This window comes from Athene noctua, chromosome 3 (assembly GCF_965140245.1).
Source record: "Athene noctua chromosome 3, bAthNoc1.hap1.1, whole genome shotgun sequence".
Taxonomy (NCBI): domain Eukaryota; kingdom Metazoa; phylum Chordata; class Aves; order Strigiformes; family Strigidae; genus Athene; species Athene noctua.
The window spans coordinates 88,561,855-88,576,447 of record NC_134039.1 but is presented as its reverse complement, the minus strand read 5'-3'; the positions used below and the strand labels follow the sequence as shown (position 1 = coordinate 88,576,447).

At 44.9% G+C, this 14,593-nt stretch overlaps 1 protein-coding gene across 1 annotated transcript; it reads right to left on the bottom strand.

Annotated features, from left to right (window-relative positions):
* Positions 1-3,649: 3,649 nt before the first annotated feature.
* Positions 3,650-10,286, bottom strand: LOC141959499 (guanylyl cyclase-activating protein 1-like). The gene is made up of 4 exons (XM_074903650.1): positions 9,969-10,286; positions 8,452-8,601; positions 6,732-6,822; positions 3,650-5,735 (listed from the first exon to the last, which is right to left on the bottom strand). The coding sequence occupies exons 1-4, from the start codon at positions 10,164-10,166 to the stop codon at positions 5,608-5,610; spliced, it is 567 nt and encodes a 188-aa protein (XP_074759751.1). The 5' UTR covers positions 10,167-10,286; the 3' UTR covers positions 3,650-5,607.
* Positions 10,287-14,593: the final 4,307 nt, after the last annotated feature.

The following is a 14,593-nucleotide window of genomic DNA, read 5'->3' as shown; positions in this document are numbered from 1 at the left end:
GATTCTTGGGGGGCTGGAGGGGCGGTTCTGCCACTGGCTCAGGCGAGCAGCTCAGTGCCTTCGGCTGCCTCCTTCACCTCCTTAAAACCCACGCTCCAACCCTCACTTTCTTCATTTGGGACCCCTCTACCTATCTCCTGCCCTGCCAGCCCTTCTCAGCTACCAACACAGCTGACACACACGTATCCAATAGATTTGTGAGTAGTGTGCATGATTATCGTAGAGTGCTTATGTAAGGGGTGATTTCTTTCAATGAAGTCGAAGCTTGCTCTATCATTCACGTTGAATCGGCTGCTTGCTTCTTCCGCCCGCCGCACCTGGGATCTCTCCTAGTTTCCAAATTCCAGTCCTGAAAGTGGTGCCTGTATTTTCTTGATAGCTCATCAATTAGCATGATGGGTGAGGTTTGTTTCTTGTCATTGTCTCCATGTTTGTTTTGTCAGGTCTGTGTCTCTGCATATTCTGTTTCTGGCTTCCTGCTTTTTCCCTCAGTTTCCCAGCTGGCAAGGCCCCTGTTCAGATAAACTTGCTGGAATAAACATTCTCACCCTCTCACATGCCTCCATCAATTAGCGTGTCTGACCAGGTTTGGTGGTTAGGTTGGTGTCCTTGAATGTTCTTCTGTGGCTTCTTCCTTTTGTTATTACCCCTTTCTGTTTTGCACTGAGAGGGTACTTGACGGGATACCCTTAAAGGAGAAGACACTCTCATTCCACATACCCTTACCAACAGCAGCTTCATTTCAACCAGGTCAGAATAAGAGCCTGATACATGTGCTCGGCATTCTCCACAGCTGAAGCTCTCAGCAAGGTGGCAGTTTGAAAGTTCTTCCTGCACATGGCGAGTCACGGGGATGTCGATGTGCCTGCCTACACCACAGCACAGGCCTGCAGGAGAGCCCACAGCAGAGCTCTGGTGAATCCTCGCTAGTATGACTGTGCAGCTGGCTGAGGGAAAGGGCTGAGTTGAGGGAAGGGACTGTCAGGCCACTGCTGCCTGTGAGGAAAGCAAGTAAATAGGCACTGTAGGAGGGAAACCCAAGAGGCTTTTCTGAGCTCTGAGAGATCAGCTTAGGGTAAGCCTTAAGCAAGGACATCCCTGCAGAGGAAACATCTTCTTGATGAAGGATGAAGTGTTTGTGGGGAGGCCTGGGCCGTGGTGTCTGCAGTGTCAATGCCCTGTGGGTTTGGGGGAGCATCTGTGGTGGGTGTCTGTACTTTCTGTGGGCAGCTAAATCAGATCTACAGAGAGGGCACAGGACCATCAACTGCTGAGGTCCTACACTCCTTAGTGAGACTCTGCACAGGATGGAGAGACATTTGGGATGTTGGTGGGCAGGCCTCTGTCAGCGGTGGGAGCCTGAGCAAAGCGGTAGCTGCTGAGCAAAGCTCCTTGCATCACTACTGTCAGGAGGAGAGACCTGCTGCGGGCACCGGGCATCCCTGTGCAGAGGTGAAAATAGAGAGGGAAGGAAAGATGCCCATTGTGAAACATCTGTTTTCCCTCAGCCCTGAGTCATGGTTCCGCCTGGCCAAAGAATGGGAGGAGGAGGAGGACCCTGCAGTCTTATGCCCAGCTGCTGGGCACTCCCAAGGCCGAACCTGAGCCCATGGTGAGGCTGGGTTCCTGCGGCTGCCATGTCTCCCCTCCCTGCCTGCTTTAGCCCCGGCAGGGATCTCTGCCCACTCCTGTGCTCTGGGTTTTTGGTCTGCTACTGTTATAGGGCTGCACGTCTGTCTGTCCCACTGCCCAGTCACAGATCAAGGGTCAGCACAGCAGTGAGAGGGTGAGCAGCCTTCAGGGCCATCTGTAACCTTTTTGTCTTACTCCTGTTCCCACGGGGAGAAAATGCCTGTAAAGTAGTCTGATTCCCGGGTGGGATTAGTGGGTCCTCCGTCTGTGTCCTGCTGTTGGGCAGGGTCCTGCCTCAGCCACCTTCTCTGAACACAGGGTAAGGAGAGAGGGCACTTCCCAGCCTTGCTGAGCCTGATCTTCCCTCATTTACCTACCCATCAACACCAAGATCACCCAGGGCCTGGGCTCTATCCACAGGAGAGAACGGGGTAGGCAACAAGCTTGGCTGGGCTCTTACACACATCATGTTAATTTTCTCTTTTTCTCATGTCACAAGGGATCTCTGAAAGAAGGTGGTGGAGTCCAACCTCCTTAGGGGCATCTTTCTTTGTGGTGGGGAGACAGGGAAGTTGCCCACTGGTCTCTGAGAGCAGGACATTATAATGTCAGGGACAAGTCTGTAGGAGAGACAGAGACTGATCAGACAGCTAATTAACATCCCTGATGTTTTGACAGCTGCATTCCTCCCCGCCTCCTGTCTAGTCAGGAAGTTTCCCAGGTTCTTTCTCCCAGCCCATCCCTGCTGGTGGAGGAATTCTCCTGACCAGGATGAGAGGAGATCTGTTCAATGCTCAGAGTTAGGGAGGAGAAATCTGAGCTGAAGGTCTGGATTATTTTTTTTTAAGGCCTTATTTTAAGCCCATTTCCATTATGTTCTGGGAGTAGGTGTTAGGCAGTGTTTTTAAGTGATCCTTGAGGATGTGACATCTTCATGCTGGGACCTTCCACCATCACCCACATGGTGGTCTGAGGAAGGGGACACAGGCAAAGGGATTTCAAAGGTTCATGGAACATACCCTCACTCCATGCACCCACAATCACAGGGCAAGTCCCCAAACCATGACAAGCACATGAGACCTCATCCCCCACCTTTACCACATAAATACCTGCCCATCTGCAGCTCCTACACACCAGAACCTGGCCCTTGGCCAGGGCCACAGCCTTGGTGCAGGTCCTAGGGCTCCATTACCACACCCAGCACTGCACCTCCTGGGACAGGACGGTCAGGAGCTGCTCCAGCACCACCAGCTCCATTGTATGACTTTGTGCAAACAGCTTCCTGAGCCCTCTGCCTCCAGATGGAGCCCTAACCCATGAAGCTGAACAATGAACCTGGCCCCTAGCCCTTAACTGCACTCCAAACTTCAAATTCTAACCCCTTCTAAATCCTAATCCTAAATCAAACCGCTGTCACGCCAACCCAAACCCCTAAACCCTAATTTGAACTTTAATTCCTAACTCTTAAACTACCAACATTAACCCAAATCCCAAACCTGAGCCCAAACCCTACTCCTTATTCTAACCCCAGCCTGAACCCTAGCTCTTGACCCAGCCTCAAATGATAACTTCAGCAGTTAACATCCTAACCATATTCACTGATCCTAAACCCCTAAATCCAAACCCTCACCCCAACCCAGAGAAGTAGTGGAGTTCCCATCCTTGGAGATATTTGAAAACCCTGTGCTGCTAGATTCTGTCCTCCTCTTCCTCCTAATTCCTGCATTCTTATATCAAAGGGAACAGTTCCAAGATGTTTATTGTATATTTTTAAATTTTAACTGTACAAAGAGAGCCAAGTAGGTCAGAAAAGAATTATCTCCCCTTTACAGAGATTTCCTCTCCCCCCCCCCCCCCCCCCCCCCAGTCTTCCTTTCCATAAAGCTTCTGATAAAGGCACATATACTGCCGGATTGGTCTTTAAAAGAACATGCTAGCCGCAGAGCCAAATCCAGTGAAATCATTCCGTGACAGAAGAACAGAAACATTAAGAACAAAACACACATCTGCAACTTAGTGTAATGATAGCATGATGCATTTTTTTTGCCTGTTATAAATGTCATAATTGCATCTTAGCTGGGAAATGTTCCAGCATCATCAGCAATGACAGCTAAGGAAGAACCAGTTTTCTATAACATCTATTAAAAAAAAATAAACTCTTCTTACAAATATTTAAGATCATTATTGAGAACGTACTGTTTACATGTCCTTCTTCTCTATGTACATCAAGAAGATTCTGTAGAGTGTGCACAGCAGCTTGTTGCAACACTGCTGGCAGCTGCAACTTCTTGGTGATTTCTTTAATACATCAGCTGCACTTACAAAAATTCTTTACTTTCCTGAGAAGTAAAATAGGGTTTTTTTCTGTATGTCCGATGGTAATAAAAATGCAGCTTTAACTGACCCATGAAGCTGCAGGCGACTGAGGACTTGTAAAAGGTACAGGACAGGTTCAACAGAGTCTTGGAAAAAACCTCAGCCTTCCTCAGGCCAAAGAGAAGCAGAGTCCAACAGCACGCACTTGTGATAATCCTCTGGAGCACTGAGCAATGTTTGCTGATCCCCAGGTTGTGATTCCTTTCAGAAGCTCCAAGACTGCATACGTGTATGTGCCAGTGGGAGCTGGCGTATGAGCCCATCTGGCAGATGGCTCCAGTGACAATATTGGCTAAATCACCCTTGATTTAGATGAAAGCCTAGACACTTTGTTCAGTATACACATGTACGTCAGTGAAGCTTTAACATAAGCAAGTCCACTTTAAAGTCTTCTTGTTACAGGTCTGCAAGTTCTTCCTCCTGCACAGGAAAAACATGCCTGCTTGGCATAGACACTGAGGAACTTTTCTTGCATTCTTCTTACCTTCTGGTTCTCTCTCCAGATTCAAAGGATCTTCTGATTGTGACCTTACCTAACATCAGTGAACAAGATACAGTTTGCTCAGTTTCTGCCCATGATACATCACTCTTCCTGTCGTGTACAAAGACAGAGTCATTTGTGGCAGCACTGATCTGGAGTATCAACTTCACTCTGGTATTCACATAAATGGCAGAAGTCACAAGTCACTTTGCTGAGTTGTTTCTTTTGCTTCTTAGGTTTTCTCGCCAAGAATAAAGACCAATAAAGGATGTGTGAAGTAACAATATCAGGATCATCTTCACACACTTCATTTATTCAGTTTTTATGAGAGGATAGTAGGACAAAGAATCTAAAAAAGATTTGATCTCTCAGGTAATTATTCTGCTTTGGGAAACAGTAGCATATTTTCTCTGGTTACAGAAGCTGCTCCTAAACTGTTGACTTTTTGGTAAAGAGTTCTGTGATCACAGAAAGCTGCAAACAGCAGCATTACTGACAGTGCAGCTGGGAGCACATTTGTCACTATCAGCTTTAAAGACTGATTTTTCTTTCAGGTCTTGAGAACTTATGAATAAAGCTACCTCTGTAGAGACTACCAAATCCAAGCACATCTGGTACGGACAAACATGCTAGTGTTTATGACCTAATACCATGACAAGAACAGTGGAAGTTACATTATTTTGATGGTTTTCTACACTGATAACCATTTGAAGCTCTTCTTTTGTACACGTCAGAAATTCTCCACAGTCCATCACCCAGTTCTGCTAGAGCTCTTCACAACCTTAATGTTACTTTTAGTTCATTGCAAAGCGACAATCTGGGACACAGAATAAGGAGGAAATTTGTGCCCTGAAACTCGGCCTTTAAATTTTAGGAAGTCAGGTCCAATACTGCCACCCAGCTCCAGTTTTTCTGAACCTGCTGGGCACATATGTGGCTGAGCTTCAATATTTGTACAGGAACATGCACTCAGATACACAAATCTAACAGTGTCTTTCTGTTCGTACTTCCATATGCATGTTTATGGAAATTTTGTTTGTTTTTAAAAATACTGTCTCTTCTTTCTGGTGAGTGTACACCCTTCTGTCTGTTGGCACAGTGTGTTCTCCCAGCTTGATTTATACACTATGCCGACGATTGTTGATCATGGCAACAATGTGTGACAGGTCTAAACTTTTCATCATAACCTCCATGAATTCCTCATCTTTCCTTGCTCCCTCCACAAATTCATCCAGAGAAAGTTCACCTGTGCCAGACACAGACAAAAATCATCAGAATCATGCCAATCCACATTTGAACAGGAAAAGGAGTACAGTAATCTAACTTTAGAGACCACTTACTATACACACACTGTTCTAAAGCACCAAGAGGCCTCAAAGAGTCTTCTTAAGTTTACATGAAGCTTCCCCAATATCCAGGCAACTCCAGCTTCCTTCTTTTTTTCCCACACAAGGGTACAGAAGAAAGAGCAAGTGTGTAGCTAAGGAGTGGGATCACAGCTTCCTATAAATAAGACTGGATTAGCTGCCTCCTTTTTGGCCTAACCTGTCATTGTCCTAACCTGTCCCATACTTGCTGGTTTTCATGTTTAAAAGAAGGAAGCTGTGACAGGCAGAAATAGGTTTTCTGTCCTAGGCCCAAAAAGCCTTTGTGCAGAAAAGCAGCTCGGCAGAGTTCTGGAATAACAAAAGATCACATAAGAAGATAATGAGCACGTGAAGTAGCATGGAAAGGAATACTTCTCAGGGACATAGAGTGACTGCAGCGGCGTTGACCAACTTTTGACTGACTGGTCTGCAGCACTTAAGTGCTTGCTGTACTGCCTGTAGTAGACCCAGTGAAGAAACTCTGAACTTCAACATTAAATTCCAGTTCTTCCCTTATATGCTGCTGAAATATTTAGGAGCAGCTGGGGCTATCTGTTAATATTTCCCACTTCTAATTCTGACATAAGCTACACAGCAACATACAAAAAGGCAAAACAAAACCCACTCCAAAACCCCACTACCAAACTCATGTGCACAGAACACAGCTCAGACTTAGTACAGGGAACAAATCTTGTCATACTGATTATGTATGATGCAAGGAGAAATGCCTTAGCAAAATGCATTACTGGATGAGAATTCATATAACAAACAAATACAAAATGAAGAGGTATAAAGTTCAATCAAGAAAGGAAGACATGGATGTCTCTCTGCAGCACAGAGACCAGCAGAGTTAATGACAAAGGCAGGAATCTTACCATCTCCATTCACATCAATTTTGTCAAAGACTCGGTTGGTGAACTCTTCTGCACTAGTTTCATGGTCACCACCATTAATAGCTCGAATAGCCTAAAAGAAAAGAGCAACAATAGGAAGCTGCCTAATGGCTTCCAAAACAATAGACTGATTCCGCTGCAGCCTGTCAGCACAGACCCAGAACAAGACAGTCATGCCTGTCCCCATACAAATAAACCAGCTTCATAGGAAAACACAGCAGAAATCATCAGGCCTTACAGTGGCACTGAAGGCTGCAAAGGGTGCATGATTCTGGAGCATGGAAGGAGCAGTAAAACCCAGAGGATCACCCTAAATCTGCTTAGATAGAGGTTAAGCACTGCAGAAATGGCAGAATCAGGATTCACCTAATTGATCCACCAAGCCAAATAAACACTGTCGAACACCCTCTGCCTTTGACATTATGAAATTCCTTTGTGTGGTCATTTATTTCTATTCTTGCTTTCCCTATTTCCATTCATATACTGCTTCCTGTGTGCCCTGCTTCTCCCTAAAGCTCGCTGGAAATTCGTTTTCAGCTTGAGAAAGTTTAAGCATTATTCACTACTGTTTACCACAATTCATCTTATTCATAACCATATAGTGCAGGGTTCTCTTTTCTTTCCATGCATAACTGTTTCCTTTGTTTAAGGATTTCCATGAAACATGTGATACCAGAGCCTTCATATTGATGCTAAGACTATTAATTTTGGGGGTTTTACCTTCTGATTATTTGGTAAGTTCCTTCATTGCTTTTCACATGCCATTTTATTAAAACTGAGTTTCACCTCAGCAACTTCCTAAAGCTGCCAAAAAAAGACACTGAACTACACCCACAAAACTCAAAGGGCATTAAATTCTTTGCCACAAATTATCACCCGCAGGACTTGTTTCTCAAGAGCTCTGTGTTAATTACTATCTGTTGCTTTACTGTGATATCTGAGTACTTCTATTGCAAGTTATAAGTAGGAGGCTGTATACTATTACGGTTATTGATTTGGTTTGCTCTCTTCAGTGCCCAGCACTAAAATTGATATCCAGATGAGAATGCATTACTAACATCTTATTTTATGTGTGGACAGCTCAGGCTTTAAATCTTTATCAGATCCATTTTCTGACCTTTCTTATACAGAAATGTAGATTATTTTGGGTCATTTAATCTTTCCTGCATCTTTCTAGTTACCCAGTCTCTACAGAATAATCTGAATTTGCAGCATAATTCAGTCTGAGTCATTCACAAGGTCATGTTTATGTCTGTAATTCCAAAACCTTCCACAATAGTTTGCCAAAGTCAGTAATGTTTTATTACACTGATGTTTAGGAGCTGGTTCTAAAAAAAGCAAACTGGGAGTAACTCTCCAACTACTATTCGCATGGGGAAAAGGACATCTGAAGGACACATTGCACAGACCATGACTGACAGTCACAGAGTCTGAAATCCTGGAAAGTGCAACTTAGGTCCTAGGCAGCTAAAACAACTTTATGGAATTAGCTGTGCTGTACCACATGCTGTGGTGGTAAAGAAGAGTCTGTCAAGTCTGCCTACCAGACTGTGAGATTGTGGGGAATTCTGCTGAAAGAAAGAATGCTGTTAACGAAGGTCTCATCCATGATCATCTATATGCAGACTAGCAAAAGTCTTACTTGTGTGTGGGAATGCGTCTTTAAGGGAAGGGTATAGAACACAGACTCCTGGAGACTCACCTTTATGATGTTGAGCAACTCGTGTCGATCAATGCAGCCGTTGCCATCTACATCATAGAGCTTGAAATACCACCGCAATTTCTGCTCCATCTTCCCACGGAGAACGAGGCTGAGGGCAGCCACATATTCCATGAAGTCAATATATCCATCCTGTGGGAAAACAAAAAACAAACTGTGACAGGAATAAACTGAGGGAGTTATGGCTCTGGAACTGTTTTACCTTATTGCTCTTCAGATTCACAGCTAAAAGAGAAGGAAAAACAAATGGCACAGACACTTGGACTTAGGAAAAAGCAAGTATACACACATGCTATTTCTCTGGCCACCTTTAAGATCTCCTAAATACCTCAACTCCTAAAGCTATAATGTCTAGATATCTAGGTGACTCTGTGCTTGCCACCCACAGCGATGGAAGCTGTCACTCCTCATGGCCAGTGTGAACAAACCCCTCTCTGACCACCAGAGCTGACTGCCAATGGCCTGCTGGGGGAGAAAACTGATCCAGAGCCCTGGCTGCAAGAGAAGTGGAAGGTAATTCTACCTGAGGTTTGCTGTACTAGTCTGCTTTGCAGGAAACGACTGCTGTTTCAGTAAGCCATAGATCTCTTTTCCATTCTCTGAACAAAATAAGTGACTGAAGATATTTTTTTAAAATTCATAAAACATTATTTCACAGATGGAAAAATTGTTCTGTACTTAGGTTTTTAAGCATTCCATTTCCTGAATCTACACAAAAACTCAAAAAGCCTTTGTTTCCTCTGCAAGAAAAAATGCCAGACAGTAAAAGTTCATGATCCCTAGATTTAACACTGACTAAAATTTGAAGTCTTTAAAAAGAAACAACAAATAAAGCGCATGTGTCTGTCAAAGATTCTACTACTTTAACAAATTACAGAGCAGAAAAATGAAACTTTCATTTACCGAGGAATTTAAACAAAGTCAGACACCTGCTTGCCACAGTAAGGAATACTTACTACCCACCTCCTAGCTACTGCTGTATGCTATACCTCTTAGCAGCAAGGAGAGACACATAGATTGTCTGCCTATGCAGTATTAATTTCAGCTGCCAAATACCTGGAAATTACTTCCTCTGTGAATGTTGTAATGATTTCTGCTGTGTTTGGTTCCTGTAGTCTCTACAATCTAATACAGATGTTTTTGAACAGTAAGAACACGTAAGAATAATAATGAAATCTCCTTTCATTATTATTTTGCTAGTCAAATAGGCCGAGTCAATTAATATACAATAAGGAATTAATACACAATAAGGAATTCTCAAAATTCAAAGATGAACTTGCACAAAGTGCTTAGATAATGTATTATTACCTATGGTTATGTTATCTATGTCATAATCTATGCACATTAATTTGCTCCTTGCATTTAGCTACTTTACGTTAGTGCCCTCAGCAGCTTTCCACACCAGCGTTAGTAAGAGAAAACCAAGGACTCTAAAAGTGCAGGAGTCGGTTTGCTTCCAAGCAGCACGAGGCAGTTAATTTCCTTGCTGGAGAACTCACCTTGTTCATATCAAACGTGCGGAACATCTGCTCAATGTACTCATTGGCCTCTGGATCCAGCCCTCGAAGCCCAAAGAACTGTTTAAATTCATACTCTGTCAGCTGTCCAGAAGGACACTCTGTCATGAACTTCTTGTACCAGTGGTGGATCTCAACAGCCTGCAGATCATCCACTGTGGAGCTGCTATTGTTCCCCATGCATACGCGTGGTCAGAAGAATGGTGCTACAGGAATGACCCTCTTCCTCCTGTTCCTCTCACAGCACTGCCTGTCTGCTCTTGTCCACGTTTGACATTAGTGTCGGTTAAGTGAGGGATCTAACTTCCCACAAGCCAATTATAAATGTTAATCTGCTTAGAGGCTGATTTACAAAACTGAAAGTTTCAATGATACAGTCGTCTTAGAATGGAAAGTAGGTCCAAGATAATCTAGTAAATCACTGCTATTTCAGAAACCAAATCAGATGGGATGAGAGGACACCAGACACTGGTATCAGGAGCTATACTGGTTTGGTACACTACCCTAATTTTAACCTTGGTATAATTATACATAAAGATAAGAGGAAAAGGCTACAAGAGGTGGGATTTGAGGTGAAGTAAAGATCTGTTCCTCTAACTGGATGTGAGAGTCTGTTTTCTCAAACAGAAACGTTGGATAACTTAGTATATCCATTAGTATACGACCAGGAAGTGTTACAGCAGTAGCCCATCATAAATGTTAGCCTATGTGGGAAAAAGCTTATCTCCACACACAAAGGGGCATGGAGAAACAATGGCAGGCAGGGGAACCCAAATAATCCCCTGACTTAGCCACTCCCAGAGCCACCACAGAAGCGCAATCAACCCACAAAAGGCTCATCTGCACAAACAGGAAGGAGCAAAAAGAGACAACCACAGGCTGGGGAACCCAAATGACCCAGTAAGAGAGATGAAGGCCCTGTCCCGGCTCCTTCTAAGGCTGTCGTAGGGGAGCCATCAGCCTCATCGCCTGGAGGTGACACTCATCACAATGAGTCCATGGGAGAGGCTGTCAGAGTACATTACAGACTGAGTGAGGTTACTGCCAAGGGGTACAGAAAACATTGAGGGGTGCAGGGGAAGAGCATCTGAGGATTGCATGAGACTTATAATGGGATGTTTAGGGGAGGAACCAAAGGTGGGGAAAGGAATGGATCTAGGTGGCTTGGGGATGAACAAGCATGGGAAAATGGAGGGAAAGGGGATACAAGGGACTGGTTGCATGTAAAACAGCTGCTGGTCAGTATGGGTGTCTAGCCATGCCCCGTGCCTCATCAGCACAGTCTTTCCCATCTTCTAACATTTCTAACACATTTTCTGGCTGTGCAGATCTTTTCTGTGTGCATGGGCATTTAAGTGCCCACAGCTTGAGTAGGGACCATGAGTCACAGGACCCTGCATGTATTTGGTGCCAGCAACTAGAATCAGTGAGGGTCCAAGTGCCAGCAGCTGGTGTCAGACCATGAATCACAGGGTCTTGGGTGCTAGCAACTGGAGTGAGTGAGAGTATGTATGTCTGTATATGATTACTAGTCAGCAGCAAGCCAGACTAGCCAGCAAATAGGTTAAGTGGTTTGGGAACCAGGTGTGTGTATGTCTCTATTAGTGAGACAACTGGAGAAGCTGACAAGCGGAAGGACGAGGGGTCCTCCTGTTGGAGAGATTGTAAGGTGTGGGGTTGAGGGAGACCACTTGTCTGTGTGTGTTTCACTGTGCAGGAGACAGACAGCTGGAGAAAGCAAGGATCCCGAGAACCTTGTCACAGTTACTGGAGGGACCCACAGTGTACATGTGTGTATGCTGGTGTGTGCAAGGGGATCTGTACCAGCTGCTGCAGTGGGGCTGTGGGCCGTGGGGGTCTGGCATGTCCAGCTGCCAGCAGCTGGGGAGACTGAGGGTCTAAGCCCAGCTGCTGGAGCCAGCTGCATTGTGCGTATGGGTGTATTTCCCACTGGTGTATCTTCATCCTGATGAGCCAGAGGGGAGGACAGGATGCAGCCATCAGTGCTGTTTGTGTAAGTGCTGGGTGCTTCTGTCTGTGTTCCTGGCCAGGTACACATGTATGTATGTGTTGTATACATGAGTTTGCGTGCGTGCCTCCTAAGAATACATTCTCAGCTTTGCAACTGGGTGGACCTGGGGGCATGGAGCTGTAGCAGCCTCACATCTAACAGGTCACAGATCTGGCAACTCCTAACAATAACACAGCTGAATTAGAGGCAGTCACCATCTTTACTTAGGAATGGTTGTCATTCCAACGTTTTATCCTCACAAACCTGTACCTGTTAAAACACAGTAATAGATTATTTTTATATTGTAATTAAAAACAGAAAATCCAAACCCATAAACATTTTATAATAAAACAAAGAGAAATAATTTTAGATCATGAAACAATGAACGGTGCTAAACAGTTCATGTACTTATCTTTTGTGGCCAGCATCCTACAACAATGTAAGTAGTACCACCTCAAACTCACTTTCTCAAGAGCATGTTAAATCAACACAAGACTAGGTATCACAACTGTTTCAGCTACTTATACCGAAGCTGCACATAAACATTAAGATGTTTCAAAATTTGTATGTGTTACTGAAATGTAGTGAGACAATAGCGTAACTGAGTTTCGAAAATTATCACCATTAATCCAATGAAGACGGACAGCATGTAAAGGAGATGGAGGATTTCTATCTCTGTCAGACACCATTACTAAACATTTTTAAACTAAGAACTCAGTGCTACATTCAAAATCTTGCTTACGGGCAAAGAAGAAGTATACCTCACATATAGAATCATAGATGATAAATCATAGAATGGTTTGGATTGGAAAAGACCTTTAACAGTCTAGTTCAAGAGTCATCATTAGTCTTGATCTAATTACAGAAAAGCAAAGAAAAATAATGTAGGTCAAGCACTTACATGCAGGCAAAAATTGGCCTAATGTCAATAGTCTAATTAAAATTGCAACACACATGCTTAGTTTCTGTGCCTTTTCTGGTGTACACTCACCTGACTGCTGATCCTCTGGATATTAGCATCCATGGTTCACACTGACATTTCTGGGGGGTGGTAGAGGTGTCATGGCAAGTTGTCAGCATCTGGAGTGCTTCACTGGGAGGAATATGATGTTCTTGTTAATGGTTTCCTCATCCTCTTTTTTTTTTTTCTTCCTTTCTTCTCTTTCCTTCCACTTAGGATCATGTGCATATGTTTGCTAACATAAATTTACACCTTTCTCTTTCTTTTTACACTTACATTTAAATTTAATCTATATGGTGTCCTGTATGTATCTTAGATATGTTTACTTAATTGCACCTAAAACCAGTTTTATCCAGCTCTGGGTCTGCATTTTTTTTTATGTAATCACAGAATAGAATCATAGAATCAAAGACTTGTTTAGTTTGGAAAAGACCTTTAGGATCATTGAGTCCAACTGCTAACCTAGCACTGTCAAGTCTACTGCTAAACCATGTCCCCAAGTGCCACATCAACACGTCTTTTAAATACCCACAGAAATGGTGACTCTACCACCTCCCCAGGCAGCCGGTTTGCTTGTCAAACCCTTTCAGTGAAGAAATTTGTCCTAGCATCCAATACAAACCTCCCTTGGTGCCATTTGAGGCCGTTTCCTCTCATCCTATCGCTTGTTACTTGGGAGAAGAGACCAACACCCACCTCGCTACAACCTCCTTTCAGGTAGCTGCAGAGAGCAATAAGGTCTCCCCTCAGCCTCCTTTTCTCCAAACACCCCCAGTTCCCCCAGCCGCTCCCCATCAGACTTGTTCTCTGAGCCCTGCCCCAGCTCCGTTGCCCTTCTCTGGACACGTTCCAGCACCTCAGTGTCTGTCTTGTAGCGAGGGGCCCAAAACCCAGCCCAGGATTTGAGGCGTGACCTCACCAGTGCCAGGTCCGGGAGGACAATCCCTTCCCTGTCCCTGCTGGCCACGCTAGTGCTGGTACAAGCCAGGATGCCCTTGGCCTTCCTGGCCGCCGGAGCACACCGCCGGCTCACATTCAGCCACTGTTGACCAACCCCCCCAGGTCCTTTCCCGCCGGGCAGCTCCCCAGTCACAGTCACTGCGCCCCGAGCCCGCGGCGCTGCGTGGGGTTGTTGTACCCGAGGGCGGGACCCAGCACTGAGCCTTGTTGAACCTCATACGCTGGCCTCGGCCCCTCGCTCCAGCCTGTCCAAACCCCTCTGCAGAGCCTTCCCGCCCTCAGGCAGATCAACACTCCTGCCCAGCCGGGCGTCCTCTGCAAACTGACCGAGGGGGCACTCGATCCCCTCGTCCAGATCACTGATAAAGATACTAAACAGAACTGGCCCCAGTACTGAGCCCTGGGGACACCACTCGTGACCGGCCATCGGCTGGGTTTAACTCCATTCACCACCACTCTTTGGGCCCGGCCATCAGACAGTTTTTTACCCAGTGAAGAGTACACATGTCCAGGCCACGAGCAGCCAGTTTCTCCAGGAGAATACTGTGGGAAACTGTGTCAAAGGCTTTACTAAAGTCCAGGTAAGCAACATCTGCAGGCTTTCCCTCACGCACTAAGCGGGTCACCTTGTCATAGAAGGAGATCAGGGTAGTAAAGTACAGCCTGCCTTTCATA

What these genes read in the sequence shown, in the direction of transcription:
- LOC141959499 (XM_074903650.1), bottom strand. Translation starts at nt 10,166, where the DNA reads ATGGGGAACAATAGCAGCTCCACAGTGGATGATCTGCAGGCTGTTGAG. An exon ending in GCACGTTTGATATGAACAAG is followed by an intron (nt 8,602 to 9,968) that starts GTGAGTTCTCCA and finishes GTTTTCCCACAG; the next exon opens with GATGGATATATTGACTTCAT. An exon ending in AGTTGCTCAACATCATAAAG is followed by an intron (nt 6,823 to 8,451) that starts GTGAGTCTCCAG and finishes CTTTTCTTTTAG; the next exon opens with GCTATTCGAGCTATTAATGG.